Here is a 20,471-nt window from a genome sequence, read left to right on the forward strand (position 1 = left end):
AGATCAGGCCCTTCCTAACAGAGCATGCACAAAATCTTGCCCATGCCCTTGACAATCTTCTAGCTTGTCTTCCAACATGTGCAGTCAAACCTCTGCAATGGTTTCAAAATACTGCAACAAATCTTGTCTTCGGTGAGCCCAAGTTCATTCAAGACATTCATGCTTGAATACAGAATGGCCACAGGCTCTGCAACCTTCTAGACTACCTCCACGAGTCTACATCCCCTCCAGAAGCCTGCATTCGGTAAATGAGCGGCGCTTTGTGGTTCCATCGCAGAGAGGCTCAAAATTACTCTCAAGGATGCTCACTGTTCCTGGCTGGTGGAATAATCTTCCCAACCCCATCCGGACATTCAAATCCCTCACAATTTACCTAACCCTTAAAAAAAAAGAAAACTCCTCTCTTCCATGAGCACTATGCTTTCACTGTTCCTTTGTCTATATTCTCATTATTCCTTAATCCCTCCCTGGTCTATTTTATGATATCTTGAACGATGACTGAAACTTTGTATCACTGGCACTTCTTGTGTTTATTGCCTTCTTGAGATGAATCGCTTATTGTGTTCCTCAACTGAAAGTCGCTTTGGATAAAAGCATCTGCTAAATGAATAAATGTAAATACATTCAGGATTTTTGATAGAATAGTAAATAGAAAGTTCAAAAAATATATATATTTCCTTTTTTTATCATAAAGCATCCTTGATGAATAAAACAATTAAAATCTTAAACTTACCTTAAACTTTTGAACAGTAGTATATCTCAACATTATAAACTTTTATTGCTCGGATTTACCAAGACACGAAAATCTAATCTTAAATATAATTATCAATGTTAAGATACCCTACTATTCAAAAGCTTAGGGGTATAAGATAACTTTTATTCACTTTTATTTTATTTAACGTTTTTGCACTTTATATTTACTTCTACTTATAAAAAAATCTTAAATCTATCACGGTTTACACACAAAAAAAAAAAAGCCGCACAACTGTTTTCAACATTGATAATAGAAATAAATGTGATCATGGACTATTTTTTTCATTTCCCAAACAAGAAATAAATACTTTATACTTTTTATGAATCTATATTTTATGAATTTCGATTTTTTTATAAATATTACATTTATCTGAATATATATATATAACACATTTTTAATAATGTGTTTCCAAGAATCTTCATCTAAATCAAAACCTGCATTGTGCAGAAATGTTTCCTCCCTCACTTTGTAATATTTAGTGTTTGCGTGTGTTTCACACCTGTGTGAGACTCATGCTGTGCTACAAGCCTCCCTGTCCAGAGACACCACGGCAGTAAACAAGCATCAATGTCCCTCAGCAGGAGAGGACAAACTCCGAGAGAAGGTGAGAAAGGGAGGGCAGAGATTCATTTTAGACATGCGATATGTTAAACTAGTACATCCTGGAATTAAGAAATAAATAGATAGATGCTTGGCTATCTTGTTTTAAGTCCCTCTTACTCCTTTACATTATGTTACGTTCATGCATTTACAGTAGCCTAATATGCTTACACTAAAAGCCTTACAGGCAAGCATTCCTGCAGTTTCCTTTTGAGGTGGGACTAAGCTTTTCTGGTTGCACTTCTTTTTTTTACAGTATGTGCACTTTCAATGTACTTACAGTGTACTTACCAATGAAAATACTGAGTAATGTAAGGTAATAACATGAGTTAAGGTTAGGTTCAGGGTTAGTACCTAGTTATTATCCAGTTAGTGTCATTACGATAAGTACATCGTATGTACATGAAAAACAGGACTGTAAAATAAAGTGCTACCACTTTTCTACATGGATGACAATCAATGTCATTCCTGTGGGTGGTGAAATATACATTTCCAATTCACAACAGTATCTTGCATATAGATATGAAGGTTAGCATTAATAGGTCCCATTCAAAGTACATTTAAAATTGAATACCAATGGTGTCAATATTGCCCAAAAAAGAGTTTTGTGAACTTTCTCAACTTTTTCAGAAATAGAAAACTGTTCATGAAAGTGAACACAGCCTTGAAATGCCATACTAAATAATACATCTTTATAGTAATTTTATGGTAATTCATTCAATGTTTTCAATGTTCATTAAATGGATTCAATTCATTTAAATGACATGGTGGTATGTGGTTTTAAGGAACAATTTTATAATGTGTGTGTCCCAAAAATGTATGTACTTTTCCATCACCAGTGAAGGACGGTTAAAGTAATATTACTAAAAAATAAAAATAAAAAATTGTCATAGTTACATATTTTTATCTGTTTATTGGCATTAATTTTTCACTTAAAAAAAATTACAACAGGAATTGAAAAGGCAATAAGTTGGAATATACTAGTATCCCTTGGAAGTTGGAATATACTAATATTCCTTTAAATAGTTAGAACAGGACATGTTTTCTCTTTATCACCCTGTCTCTTCTCTGCATTTAGAACTCAAACTGGCGGCATCTCTCTGTCTCTCTCTCTCTCTCTCTCTGGTTTTGGGTTAACTCCAACTCTCTGACGCTGTCTGACAGTATGCAAATATATGCAAACGAGGCTCTAGTCAAGCCAAGCAGCACCTGCGGACCTGACCAGTCAAGACCAGTAGTGACCTGTGCAAGTGTGTGTGTGTTTATGTGTATGTGTGTATGTGACCGTGCCCTTCCAACAGAGGGCTTTTTTTACACCACCCACTTTTCTCACTGCCCTCCGTAAGCATAAGGACATTTGTACACAGGCTGAATGAAATGACTTTATAATCAGCACACGATATGTACAAAATAATAAAATCCTCTGGAATTGAACTATTGAGCTGAGACAAACTAAAGTTGACTTCATCATCAATAGCTGGGTCCTCATATTTTTATATATTCTTTGGGATAGTGCATACATTTTTTTTTAATGAAAACAAGATGTGAATGGAACATACAGTACTTGTTTGCAGTACTTTTTTATTTTATTCAGTAGGCTAAGTACACATACTTTAATAGAAACACAAATAAATTTCGACATTCCTTAGAGTACTTTCCTTAAAGTCGATAGCCTTTTCTTCCCTTTTGTGACGAATATTCGAGTGAAACGGGTTCTCAATAAAAAAAATTATAGGACAGGTAGGATTTGGATTTGTTTCCCTTTTTTTAAGTTGGGTCACTGTCGTTTGCTATTATTGCAATGTCTATATGTATATATATATATAGACTGGAGTAATGGCTGCTTAAAATGTCAACTTTACCGGAAAGCAAACATTTTTTTTAATTTGTTAACTATTTTATTTCACCTTACAACATTTTTAAATCAATATTTTTTTATTTTTGTTGAAAACATGCATGTGAACATTGCATGTTATTCCCATGTATATTAGAAATGTTGGTAAACCGCAAAAATGTGTTAAGTAGCAAGTCATTTTATACACCTGCAGATTTGAGTCCATTTATGAATTCTGCAGAGCGGTGCGCTTTGATCCTGCCTGCTGGTTTTGGCATTCCAGCAAGCTGGAGAGGAGAGAATCTGACCCCTCTCCTCCCTCTCTCCCTCTTTCTCCTCGTCTTTCTTTCCTTCCCTCCGCTGCCCTTGTGCCGATGTGTCTTTAGGTTTGTGCTGGTCAGCACAACGTCTGTCCACCGTCTGGCTGAGTTCTGCTGTCAGTACAGTTCCAGAGGGTGTGTGTGTGTGTGTGTGTGTGTGTGTGTGTGTGTGTGTGTGTGTGTGTGTGTGTGTACGCTTGGCGCTTGGCATGGATGTCAGTGTTTCCCAAATGAGGAGAGGTGCGCATGTTTGGTTGGGGTGGTAGGGTGGGGAAAAGCTGAGGTAAGGTGGCTCAAGTCCAGACCTTGTCTATAAGTGACACAAACCCTCATGTCTCTCTTTCACACACACACACACACACACACACACACACACACACACACACACACACACACACACACACACACACACACACACACACACACACAAAGCGTTTGCCCTTCACTGTCTCTGATCAGTGGCAGAGTGCACAGGGGAGAAGGAAGAGGGCATGACAGCATCACTCACACTGTGCGAAACGCACATGCTTTGCACACACACATATGAAAGACTATGTGGGGCTTATCTGGCTCATACCGAATACAATGAGAAATGTACTTTCGAAAGCGTGTCATTGTGGATCAGTTACTTGTAATTACAAACAGACAAGTATGACTATTGACCATGCTATAATCCTGAAAGCACTCATTTCAAGTTTAACATTTCATAATACATTCGATTCAGTTATGAAACATAAGATACGGACACTTCTGGTTGTCAAGTGTTCGTATACTGAACAGTGGGTTACTCTAAGACACCTGTGTGAACATCCACTATAATTGCCATGATATGTTGGTTAAAAGTATTTGCAAAAACAGCAAAGAATTCAGAGAAAAGGTCTAGCATCATTTGTTTGCAGATGCTGTTGGCTTGATATTTTGTAACTATTTCAATGGCATTCAAGTGTGACTTAATTATGCCAATACTTTTCATTGTTAATATGTGCATATATATATGCAGATTTGCTTTTAATAATTGCCTCATAGTTTCCATAAATTACTTAACAATAAGATTAACACTTTAAGATTTACACTTTACAACAAGGTTCTACATTTTAACATTAGTTAGTAAGCAGAAAAGGAACATAAGCGAACAATACTTTTACTGCATTTATTAATCCTAGTTAATGTTCATTTCTGCCTATACTAATACATTTTTAACATTAAAAGCTGTATGATGTTAATGATACACTTAATTAATTATGAACTGACAATGGCTGCAGTACAATGAACTGTATATTTTTAAATGAACATTAACCAATATTTCAATAAATTCAGAAAAATATAATTAGTTAACGTTGTAAAGTGTAACTAAATGTTACATTTTGTAATGGCATATAAGATGACCAACCCAATTTAAAACTGAAATCATGCTTTCACAAAAGTATTCAGTTATTTGTTGTGAAATTAAACTGAATGAATGTGTATTACATAGGCTACTTGTATGTTTTACGATCAATAGGCTACACACACACACACACACACACGCACACACACACACACAGAGACAGTGTTTACTGAGCACTTTTATTTCGTCTTTTGTCTGAACAGTTATGCCTGCGAGCCTCTTGTGTTGAAGTATAACTGCACTTAGAATCATCTGGAAAGAACTTTGACTCAAATGAGGTAGATATTTATGGTGTTTGCTTAGCTGTTAAGAGCTAAGGGCTCTTTTACTCAGCCCATTTTAAAGAAAAGAAACAATACATTTGATGAAACTTTAATTCACTAGAACATTTTACATAATCTTTCCACTCATTTATATAATGAGCACATTTTTGCTCTTTTAAAATTTCTGCAGTTTACTTTACTTTACTTTACTTTACTTTACTTTACTTAACTTTACTTTACTTTACTTTACTTTACGTTAGTTTAGTTTAGTTTAGTTTAGTTTAGTTTAGTTTAGTTTAGTTTCCATGACCTGTCAGAGAATTTAAAAACATTGTTCTGGTAATATTTCACTTTAAAATCTTTTATAAATTTTTATATCGATAGCACAATTTCACCAGAAATTACCATGGTAATAGTAGTTATGGGCAACATACCAGAGTTACTACAGTTGTTCCACCATACTTTACAATAGAGATTAATTTTCAAATATGATGTCTACATTTTAATTATTGACAGGATTTGATGTAGCTATTTGTTTATTGGGTATTCACTCCTAAAAAGCATTATATTATATTCCTTACCGCTCTCTGTCTCTATCGCTCTGTGGAATATCTAGTCAAGCAGCACTAACAGTGAAAAACTAACCCGTCTAGTGGAGCACAAAGAGCATCTCACACACTCTGTGTGTGTCTATACACACACACAGACTCCCCACGCTGTGGCGGCGGGTTGACAAGCCCGTCTGCCAAACAACTCAATTAAGCAGAAAAGAGAAGGAAAAAGAAAGAGAAGGAACAGAGGAGAGAGGGAAAGGGAGAGAAAGAGAAAAGCCTGTTCCCTGTCAGCTGCGCGGCCGCCTCTGCGGGGCAAGAAGGGCAGGAACACGTCGGAGAGAAAGAAGAGAAGAGAAGAATAAAGGGAGGGTGTGAAAAGAGAAAGCTCTGTGATGTGTTAACTGGCATTCTGGACCCCAGGGCAGTGATGGGGCACAGGTCAAACTAAGAGCCACTGGGTCATTGCCACGCCGACAGGGACACCCGGCCCAAACAGCGTGTCTGTGTGTGAGAGAGAATGATTGTGAGTATGTGTATGTTTGCTCTTCTCTTCAGTCTGGAGAGAACTCTCTCTGTCCCAAGAGTGCGAGTGAGTGTGTATTTATATTGCACTTCACAGACTCTTATGAGAACTGAATCATGACTACATTCTAAGTCCGGATGCAAAAACGCACCGTAGAACTTAAGTCTTAGCACTAAGGAATTTCTAAATGCTTTTTCTATGACATATTAGGTCATTCACTTTTTTTATATATATATATATGTTTTGTGGCATATAGTGGCAGTATAGAAAATATTTTGACACTTTAGTCAGACATTAAATATGTGACTGTCATTGTATTACATAAAATATCAAGTGGGATATATTATTATATTACATTTAAAATGAAGACACCAAATTCAGACCCCTTCTGTTTGTTAAATGCTAGTGAAACATGTTCATATGTAAATATGAATGAAAACCAATGGACAAAAACTAATTTACCACTCAAATGAACTTTAGGTTAGTTTACCTTTCTTGTGGCAACAATTATTTATTGTTTTAGAATAATTAGAATTATTTAATGCCACGATAATTTTGTAGCATGCAGGAGAAACCAGAATGAATAGGCCTTAACTGAACGAAAATAGCATGTCTGAAAGGTGAGATATCTTTGGCAAGACATTGAACTCTCTTTTCTAATGTCTGTGTGTTTGACTGTTAGGGTCTGGTTTGTTCCCATGCCACACCACCCTGAAGCACTCACAGTCTTCAGGGGCATAAGGGTAATGAGACGCTGTTCTGGAAGCCAATAAAACTGTGTGTGTGACAGAGTGAGAGGATCGGCGGGTTAATGGCACAGGTCATTACTGGGCCCAGTAAAGTGTGTGTACTGGGCTGATCTGGCCTGGAGAACAGTAGGCAGGAATTTTGGGGTGGAGGGATGAGGGAATACAGGAGGTTTAATGCTCGAGGAGATAAATAAGAGGGGTGGGAAGAGGAGAGGGGGTCCCCTGTTACACCCGTCCCTCCCACTCTCTCTTTCATTCACATGTTCCAATTTATGGCTCAGCATTTTCTATCTCCAAGACTCCCCACGTTGAGAAGAGAGAGAGGGAGAGAAAGCAGAAGAGATTAAACCTTGATTTTGTGAATATGATCTTGAAAAGATAATACTCTGAAATGCACAAAAAAGGTTTAAAAAAAAAAAAAAATGTGGGTGTAAGTTAATCAAAGTTAGCTTAGTAATTAGTTTTATTTTAAATAAATTATTTTATTTTAAATAATAATTAAATTACTGAATTGGATCAAATCATTATTATCTTACTTGATCAAATATTTTTACAGTGTAGGATTGAAAAATATTTTGTGCATTTTCTGGCAGGGGAAAGTTGAGTGAGTTAAGATGTTCTGTATGGTTACTAGGGTGTTGCTATGAGGATGCTAGAGTGTTCAAGGTCCTAGTGTTACATGGGGTGTTTCTATGCAAGTAATACTAGTTGCTAGGGTTTTGGGTGGTTGCTTACTGACCCAAGGTACATGAACCCTCCCCAAGTTTCTTTTCAATAAGTCAGCTGCAACATTTAAGCCATCATTCAAGTTCTTAACAAAAATTGCACATTAAAGTTTAGGAATGAGCAATACCGATTGGTGCTTTCCAGCTAACAATGTAAGTGCATAGTGAATATGAAAATAAAAACATGAATCAGAAATGTAATGTTAAAGTGTGTGTGTGTGTGTGTGTGTGTGTGTGTGTGTGTGTGTGTGTGTGTGTGTGTGTGTGTGTGTGTGTGTGTGTGTGTGTGTGTGTGTGTGTGTGTGTGTGTGTGTGTGTGTGTGTGTGTGTGTGTGTGTGTGTGTGTGTGTGTGATATATCGATGACTCTCTAACCCTTAATAAGTCACAAAGAGATTGGTGTTTTTTGGCCGGGTTGCTGGAATAAAGAACCCGAAGAGGAGAGAAATAAATCCTGAGACATGTGCAGAGGCTCTGAAAGGAGGAGTGGAGATCTTCTCACACTCATCTTTTCACCCATAGCTAAGGATGGATGGCCCTCAATCAGTCTTAAACTTGGCCTGTCTCGGACACTAACACATTTGCATGTTTACCTATAGCTAGACTTCTATTGTTATTCAATAAAGGGAATAAATGTACATGTTTTAAAAATAGAAATAGAAAAAGTATTGAGTTTTTTTGCACAAATTATTTTAGTATTTTTACCATGTCTTTTGAGGACGTTCCCAAAAAAGAAAGATTTTGCTCGATTTTTTTTTACTTTTTTTCTTTTTTTACTTCAGGAAACATTTTTGGTCACCAAAACATTAGAAACAATCCAGCTGATTTAAAGCAAAACACAAAAATAGTAAAGACCACTTCATTTTCTCCGTACATTTAGATTTATTTGTGAGGACATTTCTGCCAAGTTGGTCTTCATAAGAATCTAAATTTGTACATACATTCTTACCACACTTAATTAAGTGGTTTTACAAACATTTCCTAATTAAATATTTCATGAAAATCGATTCGCCTGAAATTTTGTGAAGTCACAGTACAGATGTCAGCAATTCTCTCTTCAACACACAGTGGTTGGTCTGGCCATATATCAGTGAAGTATACCAGGACACATTGGCATTTAGTGGTGAACAATAGGACACCCCGTTCTACTTTCTCTTCTTTTGTCTCACTTTGTTTTGGCTGGATTTAGCTGCACTGATGAGCTGAAGAACGAACACAAAGAGAGAGCAGACCCCTACATTCTTCTCACAATACGCCTACCATCATCAGAGAGAAAGTTATCACCTCAGGAGAGTACGACAGGGGAAGATGGCTTTAAGAAAAGCACTGAAGTGAGGTGAAATTAGTGAGGTAATCTCTTCAAGTTGTCAGCGGACATAAGGCAGCTATATGTAAATGTAAGAGGTGGCAAGTTAAAGTGAGTGTGTGCGTCCTCGCAAAGAGAAGGGTTTTAAGTCGGAGGGTCTTACTTTGATCTTTCCCACTTCTCTGTCCCACCTCTCCCCCCTCTGTACTTCTTTTTCTTTTTTTACCTCCTTGTAAGAAAATCAAGGCCTATTAACCCTAATCTCACTTAATGGCATATACCTCTCCTTTTGTCCTGGGCGATGGGCAACAGACTCTTTCCATTCAGCCTCTCGCCCTCTTTCACGCGCCTGGCCGGACTAATCCCCTTTTGCTGCAGGGCCGATTATTCCTTGTATTTTATCATTATTCTTATGATTATAATCTGCATTCTCATTCATGCACCCCTATCCACAAGATGGAATTGCTTTTCCCTCTCTTTCATGGCTTTCACCGTGCCCCGACATTGAAAGAATTGCTTCTTTTTTTTCAACTGCCCGGCCTTCGGAGGGGTGGATGTCAGAGTTTGGGTGCAGGAGAGGGTGTTGTTTGTAATTTAGGTAAGTGAACTCCTTTGGTAGAAACACATTTTCTGGCCGTTTGAATGTGTTGTTCACAGAGAGTAATGAATGGCGCCACACTGGCCCGTGTAAACGCATTTACCTCGACAAGCAGCGAACGAGGGAGTGGATTATAGACGGTGAGGTTGGAGAAAGAGTGTGGGCTAATTATTATGGGGCTGATGTGGGGTTTGTTTGGGGAGTTGAATGGGGTGGGTTCAGGCAAGGCTGGGGTGAAAGAAAGGCTCCGTCCTTGTGCTGCAAAAGGGGTGCACAATTAATTATTTCAATCCGTTTGGATGCAGCCGAGCACACACGCATGCACAAGCTTACTCTGACAGAGAACAAGAGGAAAAAACAGGATATGTGTTTAAAGATTAACTTTTGCACTAGTTTTAAAACAACAGGCACACACACACTGTTTCATTATTACTAGTTTAATTCTAAGCAAACACAATATGGGAGACAGTTAAGGCTAGAAGATTTTGCAGAAAGAAAAACTTATAACACTACCAAAAGTTCCAATTTGTTTACATTAGCTAATGCATATTTGCACATTCAAGTTTAAACCACTTGAAATGTTAAAAATGTATTAGTATATGTAGAAATTAAATCTGCTGTAAAATAATTGCTCAAAGTTTGCTTATGAAAATTTTTCATCATGTTGTTCCAAACCTGTGACTTTTTTTCTTCTGTGGAAAAAATAGATATTTTGTGTTCCACAAAAGAAAGTCAAAAAGGCTTAAAACATCATGACATCATTAGGTAAATATCCCTAAGTTTAACAAATTGAACCTTATTGTATAGTGTTAAAAAAAAAAAAAAAACAGACACCTCACCCTCCTCAGACATTAAAAAACTGCATGTTGTTGTATTGTTCTTTTTTAGTCTTTCTCCAAGGCATTTTGAAATCACTTTGGGAAACGTGTGGCGGGATTAACATGCACCACCCGTGGGGTCCGGCACACCCCACATTGGCACACCAGGCTCTCCGTCATGCTGCTTGACCCCCAAGCCAAGGGCTCCTCCTGGGCACCCTGAGGCAGGAGAGGGCATTTTGCTACAGCCAGTTGCTGCTCAGGGGAGGAAAGCAGAAGCTGTCCCGGCCCGGTAAGAAATGGCCACCCTCCTGTCAGCAGTAGACGTGGTACAGTTCCACTGACACCCATCCCAATGCTGACCTCGCCCAGTAGACGCCTCATCTCCTGCAAGGAAGAGCCTAGGAGTAGGATGTAGTTACGGGCCAGCACCAGCGTGGAGATTTTGGACAGGCGCCTTCCAGTCGGAGGGGTTCCAGTCGGGAGGTAAGGGTGCTGCAGTGCTCCCCCTACACCGGTGGGAGAAGAAGAGTAAGGCACCATTACTTCCCTTAAAGCATCCATGGCCACGTTGAGGTCCTGCATTCTCTTCCTCTCACGGCTGTTGATCTTTCTCCGCAGCTCATGTTGCTCCTCTGCACTAAGCTCACGAGGGGGTTTTGAAGATCTAAGATGTCCCTGGAGACCCCCAGCATTGGAGGTCGGTCCCCCTGCTCCTGTTACCCGTACCATTCTTGGCATGAGTTGCTGTAAAGAGCCTTCACCCTGCTCTCTGCATCTAAAACCAGGCACAGCCTGCATTCTGAAGAAGATATTGAGAAAACATGAGTAAGATAAGTGATTGAATCAAATTGAGGGATTTGCAAATATCTTTGGGATTTATGTTTTAAAGTTACAGTTCACTCAAAAAAATTAAATTCCAATCATGACTATTTCTTTTGTGAAGAATGTGAAGAACTGTTTTTCCCCACACAATTAAAGTAAATGGGGCCCAAAACAACACTGGACTCCTTTGTCAAAAAAAACACAACAAAACACTGGACATTTTTCAAAATATATTATTTTGTGTTCGACAGAGGAAAGAAAGTCATACAGGTTTGGAATGGCTTACATGTGAGTAAATGATGACAACATTTTTTATCTTTGGGTGAATAATCTCTTTAAAGTTCAGTTGTCATATTGCTCAGTCTTTCTAGTAGGCAAAGACTTTACCTTCAAGCTCTTGATCCACACACTCCAGATCTTCTTCCGGGATTCCTCAAATAATATTAAAGTAGTTCACTTCTTCAAGTCCATATTCTAGGCATGAGTTAATCTTCCTTAAACACAATAACTGTTAAATGCTCAATTAGATGGTTTGCTCTCTTGTCCACGTACTGTAGTTGTCCTTTATAGAGATCTTTAAACTGCGGCTAACTAACACGCTCCTAACTATTGGAAGAATATGAGAGAAGTCCTGCTATAATGAGCTAATGAGTTACTCTTTCACTCTCTCTCTCTCTCTTTCTGTTCCTGACGCCCCCTCATCTGCCCTCCATGCTAATGATTTGATCATCATTTCCAACGGTTAAAAACCCTGATCGTGAGCACATGCCTCATGTTTGTTGAATGGGATATGATGATGTCTTCATCTCAATGCAATACTGTGACATTTTCTTGCATGCATAGGATACATTGTGACATTGATTTTCAGCTACTGAATGGGGAAGCAAATGAACAAGTGAGCCAACAAACAGAAGGCCTAATGATTCTCGTCACAGGTGGCACACCGGACATACCCAGGGCAAGACTGATTGTAAAACATATAAGCGGTGCAATTGTCTCTTTTACCAAACTATTGACACACTTTCATTTAGCCTCCCTCTAAATGTGAGAGGAAGGAAGAGACGTAAACAGAAAGCATGTTGTTCACGTTGAGAGCGGGAGGTAAGAACATAGAATCTCCTGTTTGTCTCGCAGGGGTGAGAGGAGGGTAAGAAGGTTGCGGCACCCGGTCCCGGTGAATGGTATCATGGCATCCATGCGCACATACTCGTAGGCTCAGACAGGAAAGAGAATTTAAAAGAGCAATCGCAACGCCAGGCACCTGCAGGGCAACAGAACACAACCTGCCAGTGTGTTGGTGTGTGTGGAATTGTGTGTGCTTCTAGCTGACCTATAAAAGACAGCCTGTGATGGATTAGAGCTGGGATGTTCGTCAGCTGTATGTCTGTGAACGTGTGTGTGAAAAGAAACGGCAACCGAAAGGAGGGAGGGCGAGAAGAGAGGGCCGAAAGGGACACCTGCTCTGACACAGAGACAGAGAGAAGAGATGAAAAAGAGAGGGAAAGAAAGAACCTGGTGTCCACCCGCAACACCGCCCCCCTCCCGCTCACTCCGTCCTTCCTTCCAGCTTGTGGGGGGTTGAATGGGGTGGCGCGGTGCCGGGGGGCTCACATCCGTATCCCCTGCCCCCAGCGCCCATTGCCTCCGTGGGTTTCATAGTGAGGCTGGAGCAGGTCAGGGACCGGTAGAGCCAGGCAGCGGGGGAGATGAGGGCTGTCTTTGTGGGGGCCAGAGTGTTTTCCGTCTGGGCCAAGCCGGTGAACTTGGGCTGGGTCTCTGGAGCTGCACCTGGGGGTTCAATCAGCTCATTCACACCAAGCCTGTTTCCTGTAGTTACCAGTAAAACGCCTGGCTGAGGTGGTGTCCACTTGGCACCGCTGGGGTTCCCATCTCTGAGATACACACACACACACACACGTACGATAGCTTAATTATGCTTGTAATAAAAAGCTTGGGCTTGGGCTGGGTCTCTGGAGCTGAATATAAAATAAATTATACACACACATTCACCAGCCACTTTATTAGGTACACCTTGCTAGTCTCTTGTTGAAATCTGGTGACTGTGGAGGCCACAGTATGGTGAACTCGCTGTCATGTTCAAGAAACAAGTTTAAAATTATTTTTGATTTGTGACATGGGTGTTATACTGCTGGAATTAGCCATCAGAAGATGGGAACACTGTGGTCATAAAGGGATGTACATAGTCAGCAACAATACTAAGTTAGGCCGTGGTGTTTAAATAATGCTTGGTTGGTAAGGGGCCCGAAATGTGCCTAGAAAATATCTCTCACACCATTACACAACCTGCGGCCTGAACTGTTGATTCGAGGCAGGATGGATCCATGCTTTCATGTTATTTACGCCAAATTCTGACCCTACCATCTGTATGATGCAGCAGAAATCGAGACTCATCAGAGGCAACTCTTTTCCGATCTTCTATTGACCAAATTTGGGGAGCCCGTACTAATTGTAGCCTCAGTTTCCTGTTCTTAGTTGACAGGAGTGACACCCAGTGTGTTCTTCTGCTGCTGTAGCCCACCTGCTTCAAGTTTTGACGTGTTGTGGGTTCAGAGATACTCTTCTTCACACCTAGGTTGTAATGAGTGTTTATTTAAGTTACTATTGCCTTTCTATCAGCTCAAACCAGTCTGGCCCTTCTCCTCTGACCTCTTGCATCAAAAAGGCATATTTGCCCACAGAACTGCCGATAACTGGACATTTTCTCTTTTTCGGACCATTCTCTGTAAACCCTAGAGATAGTTGTGCCTGAAAATCCCAGTAGATCAACATTTTCTGAAATACTCCGACTAGCCCATCTGCAGATCGTCTTGACCATGTCTACAAGCCTAAATGCATTGAGTTGCTTCCATGTGATTGGCTGAATAGATATTTGCATTAATGAGCAATTGAACAGGTGTGTATACTGTACCGTTATTACTAATTTATATAAAAAATGTATGTAGTGTTAAAACAGTTACTACTTATGAATCGTTACGAATATGGTCTGAAATTATTTATAATTACTTTATTATTTGCATTAAAAAGTCTTATATTTTTGTATATTTCTTTCCCTTAAACATACAGATACCCTCTGAAGTTTGACAAGTCATATGAGCTACAGCTCCATTCACTTTCTTTGTATGGAAAAGAGATGGCAGGACAATTCTGACTATTATGTGAGTAAATTGATGAACAAATGACAGATATTTAATTTTGTGAGCCAATACATTGTAATCGACATTTCATTTTGTAACAAATTTCCCGATCCATTTCCTTATTTCTTGTGTTTAGGTGAAGGATTGTGCAGCACAAAGGTAAGACGAAGACCAAAAATAAATCTGTGCACCAGCAGAAACATCCCAATACCTCTGTGACAGACACCTGCGCTTAATTGCCCAGAAACAAAAACACAAACAACAAGGAAACATTGGGCATAAAGAAGTTGGACTACCTGTGCTAACTTTGACAGCTTGCACTGCTAACTGTTTTTCATGATGTGGAAGGTCACAACACAAGCTGATGCAAAAAATCTGCAACATTGAAATGGAGAAGGTCTGCTTCCATATTCATTACCAGACCATGGACGCCGAGAAACGTCTGCTAAATGCAGAGCGTGATATTTCAACCGCCGGCTGGCCAGCCCTTCGCCAGCTTGTGTCCGTACTGCACGTACTGCGGAGCTGTCTCGCACACCAACAAACCTGCATAAAGAAAAGTTCTAATGAGAAATTAACAGATGTCACAACTTTATTCTCTCTTTCTCTCCCCTGGAGGGAAGCAGGTGTGGAGGGCGATGCTGGAGAGCCTAAACCTCCATCAGACGTTCCACGTTCTCCACAAAGTAGCATCTAAAAATGAGTGTATCTGGTGGAGATGCTGTAAAACAGTTGACATGGGGGAGGTGAGCTGTCTAGAGCTTCAGAGCACTGCGAACCCTGCTTGACGTGTTGCTCTGGGCCCGCGGCCATGGATATGAGAAGATTACAAGCTGTTAATAGGGCGGAACCAATGAGCTGAAGGCTGGGTATTGTGACTCCCAGCATGCTCTGGGAAAGGTTGGCCTGGACAGAACGGTTGGCTTCTCAGATGGATGAAGCCAGGCGAAGAGTCACCCCATGGGCCTTTTGTCAAGTTGCCCGAAGAACAGTTGACACTGTTTTAAAATCATACACAGTCAGTGACGTCCAGAGAGTGTTGGGAATCGTTCTTTAAACACACGCTCTGAAGCGGTCCTGCTGAGGACACACTGATTATAGCTGTCACGGGCTACTCAGTGCCAGCTGCCATGTGTGTCACATTTCACTAATAAGAGCACTCACTCTGACACGTCACATTGAACATATGCATTGCAGAACGCTGTGCCAAAAGGCTTCATGCAACATCAACAAAAAGTAAACCTTTTGTGAGGCAGATTTCCATTTCATGGTTTTTAAAGTTTTTTTCTCACCTTTTTGTGATCTCTTTACAGGAATAAATGCAAAGACCGTTGAGTTTTGTCAATTCGCTTCACTTCTTTATCGATATTGACATGTAAATTGAGTGGTGAGGTAACTATTTCTAGATCAATTCCCAGCCAAAGTCCTTTTTGAGCTTTCTACGAACACTACTGTGTCTCCAATCCACCATTATAGCTGTGTGTTGCAAAGCTTCTGTATAGATTGATATTCACATTCTATTCTAGTTTCTATGTGTTACTGTTGTACACAATTTGTGAGTGTTAATTTAAATTGAATTAAAATGAACACAGTGCCAGGGCCATAACCACCAGACTTTAAAGGGTCGCTCCCAATAATCACATATGGCCTTATTGTCTCCCCAATATTTGATCTTTTTGAAGCTGCTCTGCTACACTTCAGTATGCATGCTCTTATTCTTAAGTACAATTTTTTAGGATAGTCTGTTTCAGAGGTCTAACAGCACTCGTCAAAATGATTGACATCAGATCAAAGAAGGTGGGCTTTACTATTCACAGAAGCTGAAGATAAATTCCAGCGCGATGCTTCAGTTTTAACAGTGAAAGAGGTCAAGGTAAGATGTAAGTAGATAAACATTTAATATTTGTTCTATATGTTTGGGACAGAAATGTTAAACAACCCCAAGTAATATCCAGTGATGCAAACTACTTCAAGTTTTGCCATTTTTTAATTGAAAATTATTTTTAACTGATTCATCATTTAATGTGACAATACAGGAAGCATTAACAGAGCCATCTTCATATTTTCAATTAAAAACATTATTTTCAAATAATTCTAATTAATTACTTTACAATGAATTCTACTTCTTTTACTCTTTATTCCCCTTAATCCCTTTAAATCTTCCCCCAAAAAATGGTTTGGTTGCCAATGTTGGTGATTTGATGTTATTGAAACTTAAGGATTATAAACACTTCTGGTCAATTTCATTCATTGACTTTTTTCTAAGTCAATGTCTAGCCAGGGCCATTACCAAGACGGCTGACAAGATGGGCTCATTTGCTTTAAAAAAGACTTTGGATTGAACTTCCCTTCGACAAGGAAACGTGAAGGCTCATGGGATGTGATGGATGAGTTGACATCACATTAGGTTTGAAGAGAAGACAAGGAATAACTCAGTGACTAGCTGAACAAATGAGACAACATGAAAAGCAATAAGCCAGAGGGACAACAAAAAAAAAAAAAACGGAAGCACACACACCCACTGTCAAGATCATAGGCTAAAGGGCAAAAAGTCACTGGAGTAGAAGTTAATAGGAAAAAATTAATTAACCAAACAAAATTCATGATATAGGCAACAAAGCTTTGTGATGTTCCATTGTTTGATACTGAACATAGCATGCATACAGAGTAAATTTCAGAGCTAATTTAGCTGTTCGGTGTGGAAACTTAACTATAGTGCCGGTCTGCCGTCCATTCAGGCCTGATGAAGGATGGATTCTCAGATGCTTGTCAAGGCGGCTGAAAACGAGTGAAGATAAATGAGAGAAAAGAAGAGTCAGGCGACCCATGCAAACTGAGAGCGGAACACCTCTATCACCCAACCATCCATCAACCGCCCTGACACATGCACACACAACACACACCACATCTAAATGCAGCAATACAAGACAGAGCGTGCACGTGAAAGTGTGTGTGGCGACAGAAGTGGGCAGAGAAAGTTTCTCACTCCATAAAGTTACTAATATGATTTTGCAGAAGGAGAAGAGAACAAGAGTGTTTTCCCAGTGGATTGAAACGGAGAGACATATGCCAGAACAGGATCAGATTGCAGGACAAAGTCATTTAGAGTTTATCGGGTACACACACAGTTTTTTTTCTTTCTGAAAGGAGGAACACTGCTCATAAGATCATGTCTCTGAAAGAGTTCAGCTGGACAGCAACAAAGCCACAAACAAAAGGTCCAGCAGCCACAAACCCTCATTGGCCTGCAGAGCTCCCATGGTGCTCTTTGATGTTAAGTTGTCCTGGCCCTGTCCTCTTTTCACAGCGCATCCACACTCGGCCAGTCATGAATATCCAAGAGTTCAGCCCCTTACAGGATTATCCCCTCTTTCTTTAACCGCTCAAACATTCCTAATGCACATCTTTCTCTATCTTACACTCCTTTGAGTCTCTTTTCTTTCTCTCTATTTCTCTGCTCCATCTGTCTTAGTCTCTTTCAGTAAACACATTGACTCTTTCAGTAAACACATTGATCCAGGCTGTATGAGAGTGCATTGGCTTTAAATCATAGACTGGTAGGTGCACACAGCACCCCAGCTCATGACCTGCAAACAAACACACAGGCGCGCTGCACTGGCTGTCTCTCTCACTCCCGCTCCCAAAAGCCCAGTAGCACTAGTTGCAACAGAGACAACTTGAAAAACGTTTGCTGGGTTATTTTCTATTATGTTTACCCAGGTGCTGGGTATAATTTTACAAATATAATGTACATCACACCAGTGTGATATTGATGTTTTAACATCAAAGGATTGCTTAACACATTTATGTGACACATTTAAACTGAAAAAAGTGCTACATGCATTATCTAAATTAAATCAAATTAACATCTAAATTAATTCAGTAAAAAAAAAAAAAACTAAAGACTTTACACACAAAAAAAGTTGTGAAGTTATAAAACAGTTTATAAAGGAAACAATTGCAAGTTGCTGTTTTAGTTCTGATAAAGGATTTGCATTTGTATTTCCTGTCTTGTTGGCCAGTTTTGACCATAAAAAAGGGGGAGGTAAATAACAAATAAAGTTTATGCAGCAGAATGTATTGGCCATTTATGGCCGTATAGTTCCAATCATTTTTTTTTTTTTTTTTACTAATCAGACTGATTAATTATGCAATGACACTTTTCTAATGAATCTCAATGAACTAAAATAAATATGTCTTTTACAGAGGATGTCCTCAGCTCCATGGGGTGTGTTACATAAGGAAGAACAGATGATGGAGGGTGAGATAAACACTTGTCCCAGGGGACGTGTGGTCTCATATGGCCACTGTACAGGTTCCTCAAATCATCCGTCTGCTTCTCCTCTAAAATGCACTTCTTGGAATGATTATGTGATAAATGACTGACACATGCAATAACGATGATGGATCAATGAAACTGAGAGGCCGAGAAACACATTTTAGAATTGAAGGAGACCAAGAGGATAACTTTACTTCTCTCCCCGTCTCTCTTTTCTTGTTACTTTCTTTTGTCCCACAATGCTACAGATGCACTTCGTTTATTTGCTTATTTTTGCTGTTTTTTATTATTATTTACATTTATTTGTGTTTTTCCACCACCTTTGATGCATCTCTTCAATCCTCTCCGTCTAATCCTTTGGACTAACAAGGCCCAGTGTTTGCCTCTGAATGGCCCAACATCTGTGCTGAATCAGAGGATTTAAGAATGGTTTTAAGATCTGAGTTTAAAACCATCACACACACACATAAATATTAAACACTAAACACAATCTGTGGAAATTATATGCATGAGGCTGCTGTAGTTTGGCATGGATAAATGTAATCTATTCTAAAAGTTTCCTTTAGCCTATATAATAACTTTTTCTAATAGCATGTATGTATGTAATTATGTAATTCAACAGATTATGTACATTCAGTGTATTGTCTTTGTGATTTTGTTTAAGTGAACTGATCTGTGAATGCTTATTCAGTGGCATGATAGTATACCCTTATATTGGCACTTTATTCCTGATCACTGAATGATGACACGCGTTATTTGCTTTGCCGTATTTGTCCGTGCATTATTAGGGATGCCTATTAGTATCTGTAAATACAGTAGCCTATGTGTCAGTAATCAGTGAGTGAGAGGAGACCTTCGTTAAGGTGTTCTCTGTTCAGTGGCTCCGCGGGGGAGGTGCTGCTCTGATTAATTTGGAAACGTGATAGCGTGTAATTCTCATTACCTTTCGAAGTAATTGCATTTTACGCGGAGCAAATGGGCGAGGCGGCTGAAGATCACTAACAAGCAGATGTTAGTGAAGGAAGACAAGACATCAGCAGCCTGTTTGCTTTCATGGAGCTCAATCTGGAGTCGAAATGACTATTATACTGACTGCTACTGGGTGGATGAATGTAATGAAACTTTTTTTCATTGAAGCTTGGAAACTTACGTAAAGATTAGTTTTTGTTTGCCTTTTATTGTTGATTTTAGAGTATTCAGTTGTAAAATGAAATGTTATTGAAATACCCAAAAATGCATCTAGGATGAAATCGGCAAATAAAATATGCAAATGAAACTATATACATCAGGCTAAATAAAATATATCTTAATCAGTTAACATTTGTCCATAAAATAAAAAATGCCCTTTCTGTTGTGCAAAATTAATATGGTGAATTATTATAATAATATAATATAATGAATTTTAAAACAAATAAACAAGTAGAAAATATGAATATTCAAAAGCCAGCTTCACTCCGTATCGTTCCAGCTCAAAAATCCCTTGGAAAACATTGCAACAGAAAGAGCAATCTGCCATCCAGCTGCTGGCGTTTAGTTATGTATTCCACCTAATACTCCTTTATTTATTCCCTCCATCTCGCATCTTCTTTTTCTGTATATTTTGTGTAGTGCAAGAGAGCAAATGCGTTTTTTGCATTTTAAATAAATGATCGTCTCCTTGAGGCTTAGGGTAATCTTTTTTTCCCCAGAATGATGCGCTTCATAAAAGTTAATAAGAAAATCTACAAGGTCTCATTTGGAAAGCTGCCCAAAGCAGAATAATTGTTTGCTTTGACAGGTAAG

At 39.2% G+C, this 20,471-nt stretch overlaps 1 protein-coding gene and 1 long non-coding RNA gene across 2 annotated transcripts in view; one reads left to right on the top strand and one right to left on the bottom strand.

Annotated features, from left to right (window-relative positions):
• The window catches only part of LOC307001669, a 34,679-nt gene extending 18,875 nt beyond the window's left edge, over window positions 1–15,804 (top strand). The window contains exons 3-4 of the long non-coding RNA XR_013798282.1: window positions 14,340–14,431; window positions 14,547–15,804. This is a non-coding gene — a long non-coding RNA (uncharacterized lncRNA). The remainder of the gene's footprint in view (window positions 1–14,339; window positions 14,432–14,546) is intronic.
• On the bottom strand, window positions 8,530–12,470 carry olig1 (oligodendrocyte transcription factor 1). Its single transcript, XM_079618469.1, has 2 exons — window positions 11,643–12,470; window positions 8,530–11,232 (listed from the first exon to the last, which is right to left on the bottom strand). The coding sequence occupies exon 2, from the start codon at window positions 11,229–11,231 to the stop codon at window positions 10,524–10,526; it is 708 nt and encodes a 235-aa protein (XP_079474595.1). The 5' UTR covers window position 11,232; window positions 11,643–12,470; the 3' UTR covers window positions 8,530–10,523.
• Window positions 15,805–20,471: the final 4,667 nt, after the last annotated feature.

The sequence above is a fragment of the Phoxinus phoxinus genome (genome assembly GCF_949152265.1).
Source record: "Phoxinus phoxinus genome assembly, chromosome: 7".
NCBI lineage: Eukaryota > Metazoa > Chordata > Actinopteri > Cypriniformes > Leuciscidae > Phoxinus > Phoxinus phoxinus.